At 37.6% G+C, this 18225-nt stretch overlaps 1 protein-coding gene across 1 annotated transcript in view; it reads right to left on the reverse strand.

Moving 5' to 3' along the window:
* Positions 1-9111: 9111 nt before the first annotated feature.
* ITGB6 (integrin subunit beta 6) overlaps positions 9112-18225 on the reverse strand; it is a 32198-nt gene continuing 23084 nt past the window's right edge. The window contains exons 14-16 of the mRNA XM_086750557.1: positions 13370-13489; positions 11119-11285; positions 9112-9405 (exon numbers count right to left, since the gene is read on the reverse strand). Coding sequence (XP_086606683.1) covers positions 9304-9405; positions 11119-11285; positions 13370-13489 — 389 coding nt within the window. The 3' untranslated portion in view covers positions 9112-9303. The remainder of the gene's footprint in view (positions 9406-11118; positions 11286-13369; positions 13490-18225) is intronic.

Below are 18225 nucleotides of genomic sequence, written 5' to 3' on the forward strand. Positions count from 1 at the left end.
GATGCCAAAAACATTAATAGAGCCTTACGCTTCTAAAGCTCTGCCAGATAGCTGCTATTCTTGGTGGGCATGAAGCAGAGAGAGTAACTACCTATGTGGCTGTTACTGTGCCACACGAGCCACCTCCTGGTGAATCCTCACCTTTCCGAGCCCTCCGTCCCTCCTCTCCCAGTAAATGCTCATTTGACACAAATCTAGAATAGTTTGCTATATTAATATTCAGTAGAAATTTTACTGTTACTATAAACCTAGCATGTCAGACTGGCTGTTGATTGTAGTACCAAATTCAATAGCAGACAGACATTGATGTAATCAATCCGACGTAGCATTAAGGGAAAAAATTCAGTACTGCAATATTGCAATAAACCGAAACTGGCTTCTGGGGCCAGAGCTACCTCTGGCCTGTCCCTGTTAGCTTCTCAAACCCTGTCTTTGCCTCATGCTTTCCCTTTGAGATCCTGGGCATGACCATACTTGCTGCGTCTTTCATCCTTCCATGTAACACAGTTGTTTTTTTCCCATTCTTGCCCTTTTCTCACAAGGATTCCCTTTCCATGCTTACCCAAAACAGTACTATGAACAAAATCCGCCCACCTTACCTATATTTTTCCCGTATTCAAGGCTTTTAAGCAAATCCTCATTTCATTAATATGTACACACCAATACCAAGCATTTAATATAATTTTATCTACCTGCAGCTAAAGCAAAAATACACTTATGCTTATAAATTATACACACTGCAGTTTCAAATGCCCCTCAGCAGTGGGGCCAGAAGGACACGGGTAAAATAGAGGTTGAAAAGAGTTCTTTGGAGCATGCCAAACATGTCAGCATCTCTGCAGGGAATGCCAAGAAGGCAGGGAAGTGGCTGTGGCTGTCTCTTACCCTCTGAACATCCTTTCTTGCACTCCTTGGCAGGAGGGACGCTACCATGTTGTGCAGGGAGCAGTCTTGGATTTTCCCTTGGTTGCCTTTTACTGAACTTCTGAGAAAAGCCAGTATTAGGTCAGGACTTTGGATCAGTACAGCAAAACTAAATCGTACTGGCACTGTAAAAAGCGGAATTACATGCAAAGATTAAATATTCAGTGGAAATCTATTGTTGTCTGCAGTCTTTATGCAGCCCCACATCTGAATGGCCTACACAGCCTATGCCTAGAGATTTTTCCAAAGTCTTCCTATCCCTGTTAACTAGCGCAGGTTTACAGAGCTCAGAGCTGTAACATACAGCTCATCTGCTGGTTAAAGCATTTCAAGAATTTGTCACATACCTGACCTCAGTGTTTAACTTAAATTTTAAACTCTGGCAAGAAAGCTAATTTGTTGCTTCAGTTTTAAGCATTTATGTGTTTATAATAACTTCAAGCCTCTGTATACCACCTACACCTCTAAGGTAACTGAGACACCGAAGCACTTGGCTAACCTATGATCAGCATGCTTAAAACACACGTGGCTGCCGTCAAGGCAGCCTTCCCTTGTTAGTACTATTATAGTGAAATCAATTGTAGAATAAGACAGTTTTTGCAAAGATCTGCTACAAAAGAAAAGCTATTAATATTAGACTATAGATTTGTTTACTAAACAAACCTATGACTCATTGTACTCAATACCAGAAGTTACACAGAGTGTGATCAAGAAATATTATACTTTTTAAACAAACCAATGAAGCCATCATTTAATTGCTTAACAGATATTTTAGAATAACTATAAATTCCATAAAATTTTCACAGCTTTTGTTTCATTGTTTAGATGCACCTGGGAGACTGTTTTCTCTGTGTTTCTTAACTATATGCAAACACGTTTGTAGGCGAAACCATTCCTGATTTCTTTGGCCAGATGTGTCTTCTACCCTGTGCTAACTCATTCCTTAAGCACAACCCTTCTTCATTTTATCAGAATGAAGCTTCATAAATCAGAGTAACAGGGAATAAGCAAGTTCCACTATAAAAAATAGGAGTGGGCATTGATTCTGACAGTGAAGCGTCACAGACACTTTTTATCAGCTCCAGGAGAAGTGATGCTTTCCAGCGCAAGTCCCTCAGTCAGCGCATTCCCTCCAGCTTTGCGTGCCCACGCTGCCCCACCAGCCCACACTGGCAGCTTGGCAGCAGAGCTGCAAGGCAGCACAGCAGTGTCCAAGCCTGCAGTCACTGGTCTGCAGCGACCACCACCAAAACACTTCTTGCTGGGTCCCATTGCCTTTCTGTGCATCCTGTGCTGAGTTAACAGGGTCTGAAGCCAGGATCATGTCTGTGAGCTGGGCTTGGCTTTGGGACAAACTAGAGCAGGCAGAAGTGAGGGTTCAGCGTAGCCTTAAGCTTTGTCATTTACTAAAAGACAAAGAACAACAACTTAGGAAGGACAGGCAACCTCTAACAATGTACTATCAATCTAGTCAGGAAAAAAGCTTACCTGTGTGTAACACTCAGAATAGGGATATACGCTTGCACAAGTTCTAGGCCATCATGTGTACCTGGTCCTGACATGACTTCACAGGTTGGGAGAAGATGTGCCTTTGCACCTTGTACACTCCTTCTCAGAAGGGCTGATTTTTTTTTTTTTTTTTTTTTCTAGCCATGCACACACATTTAGGCTCAGAAATCCTACAGCTAATGGAAACCTTTGCTGTGCTCGTTAGGGAATATGCACACAGAGAAACACAAAGCCATTTTACTTTCCCTATTTTAACCAATTTCTTCTGTGGAATAATTTTTGCATTGGATTCCTTACTTTATATTTAATAAAAATGCATAGAAATTTTTTGTTGTTATTTTCAATGTTTTGTTTTGTGGTAAATCAGATATATTAATATATACTCACTCTCATATCTGAGGATTTAAGAACCAGGATTTAAGAAAGTCTGGAAGCCAGAGCTCCCATTGGCTTCACACAGTGATAGAATCCATCTTCATTACTTACATAATTATATTTTATAATATATCCACACACACATATACAGGTAGGCACCCAAGGAACCACTTGTTAAAATTTCTGCTCCCTTGTCTGAATTTTATGCTGGTAGGACAATAGAAAAAGCAAAAATATTTTTCCTTTGCATCCTTCCATGCCCAAACAGAAAATTTGTTAACAAGCATAAGAAATTAAATTAGATTGCTAAAACCAAATTATCTCAAGTCACTGCTCATTTCAGGTAGGAGGAGAATAACATTTGCTGGGAGATACGTTTGTGAGAATAGCACAATTTCTCTGCAGGGAAATTCTGTTTACTGTCGTGAGGCTGTTTGTCAGCCTCATCAGATGCAAGTGTGCAGTCAAAAAACTTAAATGCTTTCCTTGCAATAGAGTAAACGCTCTGACTATGAGTCACTGAAAGGCTCTAACAACTTTCTAACCAGTGGGAACTTGCCACCGATGCTATTAAACCAGTCAGGCCAGGTATCTTGGGCTTTGATATGGAGAAAGGCAGGAAAATTCCCAGCTGTTCATCTTTCTGCTCTTTTATCTCCTTAGGATCTCAACATGGAAGAACTCAAAATTTAATCTAAATTAATTAAATCCGTGACAGCAAATGAAATAAACTGAATTAAACATGTTCAGACACTCTAGTTCTTACTTTGGAATAGAGGTTAACTAGATTAAGACCAGTCCAATTCAAAGTCTACACAGTTTTCACATGGATTATCCAGCCCACAGTAAATTCCTTGATGTATTTTGGAATGGATTTCCTGAGTGCCGCTAGTGGACAAACCCTAAGAGACAGTCTTTCCACAAGCTCTTTTGGGATGCTGACTCATCACCCGCAGCAAATACTGTGTTCAGTGAGAAGCCGCTCTCTCAGATAAAGCTCTGTAGCTGCCAGATTCAGAGAGCATCAGAACGGGAATCCAAAACCTGTGGTCTATGGGAGGGAGATGTCAAACTGGTTACTCACAGCTGCTGTCCCAGACGGCTTGTGAAGCAGTAGCTGCAGGTACTCCAGGATGAATACGAGAGGTACAGAGCACTGTATCAGTGAAAAGTCAAATTCTCTTGCTTGACCATGATTCATTTGATTGTCACCTTGTGTGTTAGCTCATGACACATTACCACAGAGGACTTTCTCTCCCTGCAGACATTGGTGGGGGAGAAGTGTGTCGAAAGTTTTTGTAATAATTCATTGATTTTAAGGATTTCTAGGACTGTTAGCCTAAACTGTTCTTTTCCTGCTTTGGTATATTTTCAGGCTTAATTTCTCCACCACCTTTAAAACTATTTGGGATTTTTTGTTGCTGGGGTTTTTTTGTTGTTGTTTGTTTTGTTTTTCCTGTTTGATTTGGAGTAGGGGGGGTGTTTTCTTTTTTTTTTTTTTTTAATCTGTCCTTTTTCAAATCTACCATAACCTAAAACAGGAACTACTGAGAGTTTGTTACATGGTAATTATACCATAATTACAGGTCTGATTTTTAAGTCAATTGAGAGTTTTATAGGAACTAAGTTTTAACCTCTCACCTAAGAAGATCAACAGGAGATACAATTTGCCTTTGAATTAGAGTTACTAAATTTGAAGCCCCAAGCACACGCTTTTCCAAACACAGGTAACATCCAACTGCTGAACACTAAATAGAAATTTCCTGTTTCTTCATACATAAAGACGTTGTCTTTATTTACACTCCTGCGTATTCTAAATGTGGAAACAGTAATGAAAAAGCCCACTGTTGAAAGAAGTTAGCCTGTGGAAAAATGGCTTTTTGAAAAAATGCATCATGCCTTGAGAATGTCATCTAGCTGAATAGAGAAATGTCTTGAAACTGTTTTAAATGGTCTGATTTGATTAAAAATAAATCTAAACTGTAGTGTAAATAGCATGAGGAAGTGAGAGGTTGCAACGAAAATTGGTTTTTGATTCTCTCTGCTTTTGTGTGACTGGTAGAAGAGAGAGACCAAGCCAGCTTCAAGAAACAAATCTCTCATCTACCAAGACCTTTGAAATACCAAAGCATTTGTATTTATCTACACTACCTGTCAATTATTGTGCTTTTGTTGCTTTCTGTCGATATTAGCTGATACATATGTCAGCAAAAACACAGAAGAAATGTTTCTAAGCACGAACCATTCCTAAAAACAAACAAAACCAGAAAAAATGTATAGGCTTCTGGGGGCAAAATGCATTCTAAATTACACGCCATGAGTATACATTATGCAATTGTATCAGTTTCAGTTTTCACAATCTGCTGTGACATGCAAAAGAACCTGATCTTATTGTGTGCCTGGACAAATGCAATAGACTTTAAATACAGTTCTGTCAAGGCTGTAGAGGAATGTTCTCTTCCTCAGAACAGGAAATTAGTAGACACCAAAATAGATGACTTCTCATTAGAGGAAAAGAAAGGATTAGAGATATTAAAGAGAAAATACGCACTTTGCCATGTAGTTCCAAAAAGATATTTCTGCTGTTACAGAATGGATGGATCTTTAGCTTTAAGCAAGTTGTGCAATTTAGGGATCACTGTTTAAAAGAATGCCATATGTAATCAATCAGAGTTCCAGAAATAGGTTGCTTACAGCATTCATCCATTAACTCATTTCCTTGAAAACGAAAAGGTTCACAAATAGAAGAAAATCCAGATGTTGCATCTCATATACTATCTTTAGAAAGCGAGGAGTTATAAAATAAGGTCTAGAGTATGCTAAAGCATGAGGTATTTGTTAAGATTTATCAAATTGTGTGAAAACAATGATAAAGACACATGCCAAAATGGAAAACGAAGAAAGGACAATAAAAGTACCTTTAAAAACCCATTCAATTTTGCAATCTTTATTGAAGGTTAAATAACTCCCTTTTTACAGAAACAAGCGAAGGCATTTACCTGTTTCTTTCAAATAGACTAACACAAAAACGGTCTTTTTTTTTTTTTAGTTTTAGACTGTGTGTGTGAAGTTTTGTGGGGCAATGCCCCTTATGCCCACTCCAAAACACACTCAAACTTCTGTATAAAGGCAGACAAGACTTGGAGAGTATTGCACTTGGCATCCGAGTCCTGTATCCCAGACTCATTACCAACTCGTTACATTACAAAATGAAGCTGAATGCAATCTGGACATATACAATACAGGTTAACATGCAACTTTTATAAATCAAATGAAAAATTATCTATTTAACTTATATTACTGAAATTACCACTCTACAGAGTGTAAAAGATACACAAATACCATAAAATTGCTAATGATTATTATTTTATTCAGTTTAACTCTTCAGTGAATAGAAGTATTACTGTTAAAAAAATGTTTTGGCCACTGTGAAGGTCCAGCCTCAGGTCAAAACAATATTAATGAAAACAGCAGAAAGACTTTTTCATACACACAAACCCACGCATAATTTGACAGAGGAAAAAAAAAAAAAGAAAAAGATTAACTTTTGTACAAATGCTACAAGATAAAAATAATATAGTTTAACAAAAAAATAATACCACTCTTGTTTCTAGTGTGAATGCCAAGTAAGATCTTGAAAGTTCTTGAAATCTGGGGGTTTAGTCAAAATTTATTATCTAAATTAATGCTGTTAAAAGGATGGCTCGTATCAACGAGCAGCATTCTTTGATATTCCTCAATAGTAGAGACCTTCCTCACCAAGCCCTTCTATTTTCTCTCTTCTGATGAATTCTTAATTATTTGAGTGATTTCCATCCTGATGGCTTTGAAGGTGCACAGAACATTTATAGTACAGTCAGTCACGGCAGAGAAATTGCAAAATATACTGCCTGATTTCTGTACATCTTTGATAATTGGAGAGAGATTGCTAGGAGGAGTAATTGGACTGTAAATATTGTCTGCATACCAAATTGGATCTTTATTGATGATCAGAAGATGCAAGTGATGGGAACAGAGCAAGTAGCTTTGTGAAATGAAATCTCCTGCAGAAACAGGGAATGTAGACCACCAAGTGTTTAATATGAAATACAAACACCACTTTGTTAACAATGTTTGAACACTGAAATGTGTTTCAATATTGAAATGGGTGACCTACAGAAGAAGGGGGTTCAACCCTAATATTGAGCAGCAGAATCAGTCCCCTCAGAAATAAAACTTAAAAGGTATTTAATTAATAAACAATATAATTTTTATTATTTTAAAAGTAATAAATATCTTTCTTTTCCTTTCTTTCAGAGAAAGTTTGTAATTTGATGACTTCTACATGAAAAAAAGAAAAGAGTAACAGATAATTTACATGGGCTAAATCCAGATTTCCCTAGTCCCTTAGGCAATCCTGACCCAAGTGGAGTCTGAGACAGAATCCAGGGGTCAGCTTTGCCGCCCATGAGTTTATCCATGTGCCAGGGAAATAGGATTTGGTCCCACATGTAACTTGCACTGACAAGGAGTGGGAGTCTAGTGGTTGGAAGGGCCGCAGATGCAAGCTTTTGTCTGTGCACAGTTTCCACTATGAGATATGCAGGAATACTGAAGAGTACAGGTGTGAACCTGTAATTAATCTGTTCTAGTTTAATGACAGCCATAATTTCCTTCCCACTGCAATCATTTTGTATTTAATACGTGGTTATAGCATCACCTTCTTTCCAAAGGCATCTGATACTGTTTATTTCTCTTTGCACAAAAATACATACTACAGGTTCTAATCCACTAATAGATAGTATTAACCAGTTTGTTTAAACAAAACAATATTTGTAAACCACAACTAATAGTTTCACTGAAACTAGATCCTCATCTGTAGCCATTGACTCCGGTAGGCTTTGGATCAGGCCCTAAAACAGGCATGGGTCAGAGCTAGCTAATATATCAGTCTTGCGTCCAGGAACTGTAGAGGATGTAGAGACTGAAGTTGCACAGACTTTGTAACTATTTATTACAAAATGAGCATAGAGGTTTTTAGATCAAATAGGTGATTTACCATAGGGAATGGACGTAATTGTTTGTCTGTGGCTGTGTTGATGTACCTTTGACTTCTAAGTCCTCTTTTGTAAGTACAGTCATATGTACATTTTGACCATCTGTTCCAGAGTACTAAAAAATGCAGAGGAAAAATGATATTAAAAAGTAGAGTACATTATTGTTAGCTTAAAATAGCCAATGTTGTATTTTTTTAAGCCAGCATGTTAGCTGATTTTGTTGGGGCTTTTTTTTTCCCTAGTCCTATGCATGACAACAGCATTACAATTTAAGAATTTATGCCAAGCCATTAGTAACTAGCTAAAACTGAGATTGAAACATCCTCATTAACATAATGGAAATCAATAGGAAGTGAAATCCATAGATCTGTTTGTTGCACAGTTTAGGGGAAAAAAAAAAAAAATCCAAACCCAGCCCCAAAGAGCTGAATACATTATTTCACCCATGAATAAATGGCTTGGCTGCTGGGCATTGAAAGAACTCACAATTTTGGGCATATCAACAAAAGAGTACTGTCTTTGTGTGTGATACTGAGTCCTTGTTTGTGAACTTTTCCTGCATGTAAAGGGCTCCTGCAACAGTTCATGTGATGGTCCAGCACACAAGGTTTATTTTGAGTGCCTAAACAGGATATAAATGGTGAAATGGAGTTCTGGTGGTCCTCTGATCCTCTGGTATAAAGTTTCTGTACCAGGGTCTGTAATTTACACATATTTTTCTTTTGCTCTGGATCCTCTCCACAAAAATTTAAAGGAAACTGGGAGGGGGAAGCAGTCTATGCCTGGACAGAAAACAACTCTGCAAGTGAATAAAGGCTAGATTTAGCTTTAAGAACTGGGTTCTTAAAGAATAACAAACAGCAACAAGGAAAGAGCAAACAGAACAAGAAAGAAGAATTAGAGAAGAGATGTTTCTGTGTACCTTGGATACACAGAAGATAGGCAATAACATTACTTGTTTCTGATGAAAAATTATTCACATAGGTGATATAAGGAACCACTAACCTCAGTAGTTTAAGCAGCATTCATGAAAAAAATAGGTTTTTAAATTTAAACCAACCCACCAAATAGACTGGTACAAATACATTCCTAAACACAAATATATGGGATTGTGTGTATGAACGTAGTAGTATACAGCTTTGGCATTGTATATGCCTAATTTAAAAAAAAAATAGGCTTATATATGATAATTTTTAATCCACAATATTAATGAGAAAATGAAAAATATTTGTGATGTCTTCTTTTTTTTTCAGATAGGGGGCTTTAATACTAAAGGTTTGGGTTTTTAAAATATTTCTACTAACCTGTACCACTGATACATCATCTACAGTTATCCCAACACAAGATATATTTTCTCTAACCACTGCAACGTGCAAACAAATACCACATAATCAGCCGAGGAGAAACAAGTTGTTTTGGATTTCCTGCCAGTAAAACTAAGTTTATAGTGTCGGAGATGCTAATAGAAATCTGCAGCCGTGGTCCCTTTTTGCTTTTCTTGGTTCTTGTAAGTTACGTTTTTAAAAGTGGTTGTTGAGCCTCTGTACAGTGGATTTATTTCCTAAAAAAGAAAAAACCAACAGAACAAAAACAGAAGAAATGGGAGTCATGCAGTGTTTTAACTCATCTTGCCATTGCTTCAGCTGCAAGCAGAGGTAGCTGCACACCACTTGAGCGTGCCTCTTCAGCCAAGGGATCATTTTGATACACAATTACTGACCCAATGCTATGATGCATGCAGGTTGTACATGCACCAGCTAGTACCACTCTGCTTCCCAATGTGCAGAAGAAGATAATTTGTGCTCTGCTTTGTTAGAAACTTGGTCCAGACATCTGCATGGCCCAGCAATTCATTCCCAACAGCGGGCAATGCAGGCTGTCAGTGGAAAAGCTGACACATTTCACAAACCTCCTGGATCAGAGGGGATGTCCTCCTTCTATGGATTTGTCTGTAGACATTGTGAATCCATTCAAATCTTTATCATCCAGAATATATTTGGAAATAAATTGTATGCCCTAAGCAGATATTGTGTAAGGGTGTCTTTTGGCTTCTTTGGAGCCTGCTATCTCACCATGCTTGTATGGGAAAATGGCAGTGAACAAACATCTCATCTTCAATTTCCCCAGTCATAGTTTTATAGACCAGTATCCAGGAACATGCTTCCCTTTGCATCTGCCTCCCAGATTAAAGTAATGCACATCATCAAACAATACTTTATCAAACATGTCCAATATAATTTGTGTATCAAATGTTGTGGTTGGACCATTCTAAAACCACAGACAATGTCTCAGTGGTGAGGTGTGACTTGTTGTGGTCCTCTTGCTTGACCCACACACTGGGAGAAGGGCAAGTCCCACCCAGGCTTTTAATCTCGGTCTCTCATAATTCACTTCCTATCTTTTCCTCTTGTGACAGGAAAGAAAATGAGAATGATTCTATCAGGTGTATCCTTCCCTTCCCCCTTACCATATGTAGCTCTCCTGAAGGATTAAGAAAACATTCTCTAGTGGCCTTGCCTGTAAGTAACTCATTTTTCCCATCTCAAAAGCTCAAAAGCCAGCAGCGTCCATTCTTGCAGAAATACTGCAATCACAGCGCTTTGTACGAGAATGGAGCCGAGTGAACGGCAGCATATCGCATATCCTCCTGACACCCACAAGAAACGCTTACTCAACATGCTTATTTTCAAAGAGCCTCAGAAATCTTAAAAGTTTTGCAGAAGAGCAAAATATTCAAGGGCAGAAAGGAAAGAAGAAAAGGGAACATGTGGTATCAGCTTGCATTAGGCATCTGCAAGCTATAGAAGTTAAAGCCTTAATTTCTCTGTCTTTTTACCTACATTTTGGACAGCTTACGTTCATTGCCGTTCTGTGTAAGTGGGCTCTCATCATGGCAGAGGCCATCGATAATCTCTCTTTCCTAAAATAGACTCTTTTTCTAGAAAGAGGGATACGCTGATAATTACATAGGCAGCAAACAACTTTGCTAAGATTAACCAAAGGTGAGGTACTAATTAAAAAAAAACAATCATAAAAAATGTTATCTACACACTTTTACATGTGGAAGTAATTAAACCATGATATCAAGCTCTAGCTTTTGTTCATCCCTAAAAGAATCATAATTTTGCTTTATGGAACACTAAATGTAGTGAAAACCTACCAGTAAAATCTACCAATTTAAAAGAACAAAACTAAGAGACGGAATTTTAAAGGCAGTTGTGCATCCTCCAACCAAATTAAAGAACTTAATACAAAATCAATGCATGTAACATACCGTCTGCCATTTAACTTTTGATTTTTCTGCTTCAAACTTGGCCACCTCTTTTCGGTCTTGAACTGACACCAGTAATTTCCATATACAGAGTAAAACAATGCCAATGAGAAGGATAGCAAGGGTGACACCCACCATTATCATTGGGATATTTGGAAGCTGTGGGCAATCTGTGGAAACAAAACCAATTATGACTGTGGATTTCCAATCAATAAATTTTAGGCAATTAAAAACAGCCAAGAGGCACGCTGGGCTTCTCATTTTCTGCAAGCTGTGCATGCCTTTTTCTGTGAGCTGAGCACGTCAAGTCCATGTAATTTTCCTCCTGCTAGCTTCTTAAAGGATTTGTGAAACTGGTTGAAGAATGTTGTATTAAAATGTTAAAAAAATTAATTGCTAACTTCTTCCACTGCTCTTTTACCGTGTTGATTAGCAGCTGCTGGATACAGATCTAGATACTGAATAGTTAGAAAATTATTTTCACATCTGTGTCAATATAATTCTAAAAACCAGGGCTGAGTTGACAAGATTATGAATTGTTACAGCAGAAACTCTACTGCAATTTAGTGATATTTATTATGTTGCAGAGGAAAAGATTCTAGCGAGATCTGTATCAGGGTAAAGTCACCAATGATATTGAGGAAATAGAGGAAACTATCTCATTTATGCAAACAGTTAGAAAAAAATCCATTAGACTTGCGGAAAACATTGGACTGATCAATTTGAAGGAATTTTGCATTTCAATTTCTGCAATAAATTTTAACATACAGTATATCAAAGACTCAAAATTAAAACTGAAGGGGTTTTTTTCCCGAATCACAAAAAAAAAGTTTGATTATTTTAATATTAAAAAGTATTGCTCATGAAAGTTGGTGAATGCTACTATTTTTAAAAATTTGCTGCTGAGCCAGTTTAAGGACATGGAAAAATTATTTCAGTCTTATTTGGCTTACATGATTGTATTTCACATTACTTTTTTCTTGATGTTGTCATTTAACTAATTCTGAGTGTTCTGGTTTGAGCAGTGGGTTAACATTGAAGCTATTGGTGCCGTCTTGGCTTCAGATTCATAAATTCAATCAATTTCTAGAGATCTCATCTCCATTCAGGTTTGTGTGCATCACAGCTGCCACAGCACAATAGTTTCAAGGCCCAGGAGCAGAAGAGCAGACGACAGCAAAGCTGGTTATTGAGAGTTGTTGAAGGGCCAGTACACAGCCTTTCATTAACTGTGTCTTCCTTAAGGTATTTATTCATTCTTTTTTTTTCCCCAGTTCTGCTAAAAAGGCATAGCAAGTGTATTTAATAAAGAGAGAATTTTACCTTTAAATTACTGAGGGTGTAGTTTACGATGGGATGTGCTTCTTTAGTACTAGCTGTGTTAGAACCATCTTTGCTGTAATAGTAACCTGTACAAAACCAGGCTGCTGTTCTTATGGTAGAAGCTGCTTTTTTGTGCAGTGACATCACTTTCATTCTTACACGTACACTAGAGAAAGGCTACACAAAGGGTTAACAAAATAAGTGCCATTTGTGCGACAGAATGAGGTTCCAAATTTGCATGGCGTTCCTGAAACATAACTAACATTTAGCACTGGGACACTGGGTGTGTCCAGATAAATAAATAAATAAATTATTGCCTGGAAACTAAAGTGTTTGGCAGCTGAAAAGTGGTGTCTGTGTCCTCTCCTATCCTACATGATTAGGAGCTTTACTGAAAAATCAGTAGTGAAACAATAGTAAAGAAAGAAATAATGTTAAATGAAAGGATATAAAGATATAAAGAAATCTGTTGAATATGTTAGTTATGCAAAATATTGAAAATTAATAATGCTACAACATTAAATGTAATTGTAAATATATTTTAGAATTTAATCAGGTGTACTCAATCGGATAGTCTTTTGGATATGTGTCCATCTGTGAAACACATGTCATTTAAAAATGAATTATAATTTTCTTGTAAAATGCAGAGGACATTCAGTATCATCATCTTAGAACTGCACAGGGCTTTAGAAAAACTAACTTACCTTTGCAGCCCAGGGATGATTCTGCCCGTCTTTCATAAAAGGCCAAGTATTTATTTTGCTACCACATTAAATAAGTATTTGAGGAGATGCTCTTCTGACCGGGCAAAGGAGAGCTACAAACACAAGGAGGTGCAGTGCTGCTTAAAAGAGCTCAGCTTCTGGACAGCTCAGCCTACCTGTGTTTTTAAATCAGATTTCTAGCAGAAAAAGCAATATTCACTGCTTACCTTTCTGTCCTATGCTATGAATGACTGTCCTTCCCTGTTCATCCATAGCCAGTAGAAACGTGGTTATACATTCATTTTCCCACCGCAAAGAGCAGGGAATGGATTTATCTGCTGAATAATCTGCAAAGGGAGGCGAAAAAAAGTAATTCATCAGGTCAAATGAAATTTAACATGTAATAACAAGAGAAACTGCTGGCATAATTTTTGTCACAGCCTCATCTGTGGATGGTAAAGAGAGACAGATGAAAGCAGAAATACCCTCAGAATTTCTACTAAATATAATGACTTTTTTTCCAACCCAAGCTTTGTTTTGTTTCCGATTTTTCACTTATATTTCTGAAGAACAGATCCAGGTGTAGCCAATCTGTGCTGACCATCTAGTGCACCTTATTAAACTGGTGCACAGTGAATTTCAATGAATTGAAAGTGCTTCCAAGATGCTTAACCACCAGCTGTCTAGGAAATGTAATAAGTCCCCAATTACAGGAAAAAGTAAACACTCTGTTCTCTTTGGTTTACAGCTACTCCTATGTGTCTAGATTATGTTTCAGAAGTAGATATACATACTTCAAACAGCAATGGATACCATTAAAAGGGCTGCCATTCCACAACAGCCTTGTCAAAGATTACTGTGTCCAGAACTGTCACAACAGTAAATATAGATTAATAACTATATAGAAAACTGCCATTCTGGGATCTTCGTAATGTGATTCCAGGGGAAGCAGATAAAAGCAACCCGAGATGACGGTCTATCCCCCTTTATTTATCTCTCCATTTAATGTAGAGCTGCAGAAAAACTTAACCCCCCCCCCCCAACCCCACCCCACCCCGCCGGATGATTCCTAACTGGGAAACCTTTTCTGCTGAGAAAAGTTAATACAAAGGGAACAGGGAGACAGGAGGAGGCTGGGTGTGAGGGGCAATATAAAGCAAATAAGAATCAAAAATTCAGACTACAATTACAGAGTCAGAAATGACATAATTTGGAGCATAACCATTATATAATATTTTTACAACGGAAAAATATCCAACCTTGTAACAGTATACGGTGATACCTCTACAGATGAACAGTTATGTTTCCCTATAACCCTTGATTTCAATAGCATTGGAAATGCTATTGAAACACATATTCAACACATTTTCAGAAAAACATCTTAGGTTTTCTTTTTAGGGGGAAAAAGAAAGAGTAAGCTTCTCAAACATTGATGTGAAAAAAATTGTCACTCTCCATTACTTCTTACCCATTCAAAACTCTTACTGAAATTCCATAAGCAACTGTGCTAAAAATCTTAAGTCCTCAAACTTTAATATGATGAGTAGTGAAACATAAAGTAAGAATCAGACAGGAATATCTATTTTAAAGAAACCTATCATGCATAAAGAAGCAAGTGTTCACTTTTTTTCTCCCCCCACCCCACCCCACCTCCCTCATATGGCTTATTATCATAAGGTTTGGTGTTACAGAAAAAAATATTAAACACCACCAGTACTAGAAAATATGAAACTATAAATAGTTGACTACTCCTCCAGCCCACTTCTCTGCTTCTTATAACAGAATCGTATTTGGTTGTATTTTAATGGAAACTTGCTCTTGATTTGTGGTAGTCTTGTATTTAACCTGTTGCCTGACCTTGGTGGCAGAGCAATGTGCAGTCTATCAAGGTAAGAGGCAGACAAGACTTGCTGATTTAACAAGATTTGTTTTTGTTAGAAGGGCCACAAACTGCAGACTGAGTGTACTGAATTAACGGCACTCATTGCCAGGTCACAATTCCAGTAACCCTGTCCCAAGTTTTGCAATATTTGTTGTTTCCCAACTTTTTTAGGCAAGCAGATCCAAAGAATATTAGCTTGCTATTTTTTTTTTTTTTAAAAAAAAAGAAGGAAATTAGTAGTTGTTAGCTCTCCTGAAGGCAGAAAAAAACCTTGCAGGCATATTCCAAGTATCGTCTAGAAGAAAGTAACTGCAAATATTAGTTATTTTTAAGTTGTATTTTTTGTTTAATGTCATAATTTGAGACCAAGGGGAGCAGAAATCCGATTATGTGCAAGGGTGTAGAAGATGCCAGTCAAAGCTATTCAGAATCTGGCTTACACTTATTATTTTTATTTCTCTGATGTTATTTTTGGATGAAGGATCCTAAAAGAGCATAGATTATTTTCAGTTCCTTGACACAAAAGTTTGCCTAGGTAGGTAAACTTCTGTAGTTTACACCTGCGAAATTTTCTCTGTTCAGCTGTGAATCATTATACTTTACTCACTTCTGCCTGCAGCCTGATTCCATTAGTTTCAATCGAACTTGAAGCCACTGGAGTCACACTGGAAGAACTGGGTAACAGCGGCAAGCTGGAGCCTCAAAGTGCAAAAGACTGTTTCCTAACAGATACTTAGATTAAAAAAATCAGTTTAAAAATGACTGTAAATTTAAATGTCACTATGCTCTTTCTTTTTTTTTTTTTGTCTTTTGTGCAACAAAATGCTTTTTTTTTGGACAGTTTTGTCTCACTTTGAGTCAGAACAGCAGAGCAGTACTGATTTAGGGGTTTATTCGGGCTCCAGCATCCACTTTGTTGCCGCACTGGGAATTTGTGCGGTGTCAGTGTTGTGGGGTAGTAAAAACTAAGTTTCTCCAAGGACAGTGTAACTGTGCCTTGTTGGGCTTGTGGCAGAAGCAGCCTGGTGTCCTGTGGCTGGGTGGCAGAAGCCACTTTTTAGGAATTGTGGTTCCTCCTGGATAGCGAGTAGAGAAACAAGGGCTCCTCTTACGCCCATCTGATAAAGCAGGGAGATTAGCTCGATTTAATATTGAAATATTTTAAATGGACTAAAATAAATATTGGAGAGCGATGCCTGCCATGGCGATAAGCCCAGTAAATGTGAAGCCCTCAGCACGTCCAGAGCTGCTGTGCCAACCCGCGTGCTGCTGGATCCCCGGGCGGAGAAGCTGCCCGACTGCGGCCATGCTGCGAGGGAGCAGCAGGAGAAACCCACAGAACCAAAGAGGAGGAGGCTCAGAGGCTAAAACAGGCATTCCCAGGAAACAGGAAAATGTAAACCCTACGGTTTTTTTATTGCTCCACACTTGCAGTCATTGTGTTGCAATGTATGCATGCAAAAACGAAAGTAAATCTTTAAGTGCTAATATTCTATCGAGAGCTATTTCTAGTTTTCAAAAAGTCTTGAAGCATTAAAGAAATTTAAATATAAACCAGAAAGCAGTGGGATGCTACCATATGAAGTTGCTCAATAATCTGTCTTAAATATGATGTGGTGATCTGGTTATACCGCTTTAAAAAATGTTTCTGTTTGGGTAATACAATTTTGATTTCAGGATTTTTTTATTATTATTTTCAAGATTATTTTTGTCCCTTTAGGACTTCTTAATGAGGCTACTTCCATGCCAAAACCAACCCTTTGAGCTATGACACAAGCTTTTAAGATGAAACACAATTTGGAACAGCTTTTTTTTTTTTTTTTTTTTTTTTTTGGAAAGGTTAGAATGGGAACAGTTATCCAGTCTTCACTACAGCAGTTGGTGTAACTGCTGCAAATAAATTTTAACTCTAAAGAATTAGCAGGCAGTCTCAATCAGGGAAGCACAGGACATGAAAAAAAAAAGGAAATAAGCAGGAACAGGAGGTGATGTTGTCATGTTCATATTCCTGTGACTTCTCTGTGTGGGAACAGAGCCATGTAAGTGGCTGTTCCTGCTCTTGATTAGTATTCATTATATTTGAAAGTAGAATGTCTTCTACATTCCTAGCTACAAATATCTGCCATCTGGCAATAGCAACCTGAAAACTTTACTAACTACAGAGATACAATAAAAGTGCTCATATGTTTTTGAAGCTTGTAAAGACTTTTTTATATTTATAAACAAATACTGGTGCCTAGAAAGGCAAAGCATAATAGTAATTTTGATAAAAAGACAAAACTAGAATTAGTTTTCCTTACAAGGGCAATATTTGCAATTTTTTGAGCTCTATATTATGATGTAATGTCATCAAAAACAAAAGGTGTAGCTTTGTTGGAAAGGTGTGTATCAGTGAAATTTCTGCATGCAAGCAGCTCTGGATGGACTTTGAATGGTTTGCAGGCACAATCCTTAGATGTGCATACAGCATTCTGCATTGTCGTCCTAACTTTGACATTTGTCTGATTTAATGCTTACATCTGTGGTGTGGATATAATGCATCTATATCCTTCCTCTCCTAACAATTGCATTTTGCCATAGGATTTGGCTTAGAATTGCCATAAGAGTAACCACAGACTGCCTACTGTACAAGCAAGCACCTTCCTCTACAGGAAACAAAAATACTTCGATGTACTATTTCGTTTAAACTTTTGTGGTTTTTTTTTTCTGTGAGTACTATTTTATTCAAGGTTAATGCCCATTCCAGAGATTCGCATTGATGGAGGGCAGTTTTGAATTACAACAAGCAACTGAAGGATTTGCTTAGCCTTTAGAATACTAGGAATGTCTCAATAAAACCTGACATGAAGTAGAATGTCTTTGCTACAGGTTAAAGGGCTGTGTCTGGTTGCTGACTGTAACCAAGAGCCTGCATAAGGACTGCAGTCAGGTTTTGCCTTTGTATGGTAAAAGAAGCCACACTGGAACTCATGGTGCAGGCTGACTTAACCGCAGGGGTTTTCATCAGCCACTGGTTTGCAGGGACTGGTATTTAATAAATTCTGTCCTTTCTTACATAAACTGCTTAGAAAGTAGGCATGACCAATGAGTTAATTAACCTGGAGGAGTAATGACTTACCACCGAAGAACCATAGAGAGATAACAATTACCTTATGATCCCTAATATAATTCCACAGCAGAAAAACAAGGCTACTTTCAAAT

Source organism: Chlamydotis macqueenii, chromosome 6, assembly GCF_036417535.1.
Source record: "Chlamydotis macqueenii isolate bChlMac1 chromosome 6, bChlMac1.mat, whole genome shotgun sequence".
NCBI lineage: Eukaryota > Metazoa > Chordata > Aves > Otidiformes > Otididae > Chlamydotis > Chlamydotis macqueenii.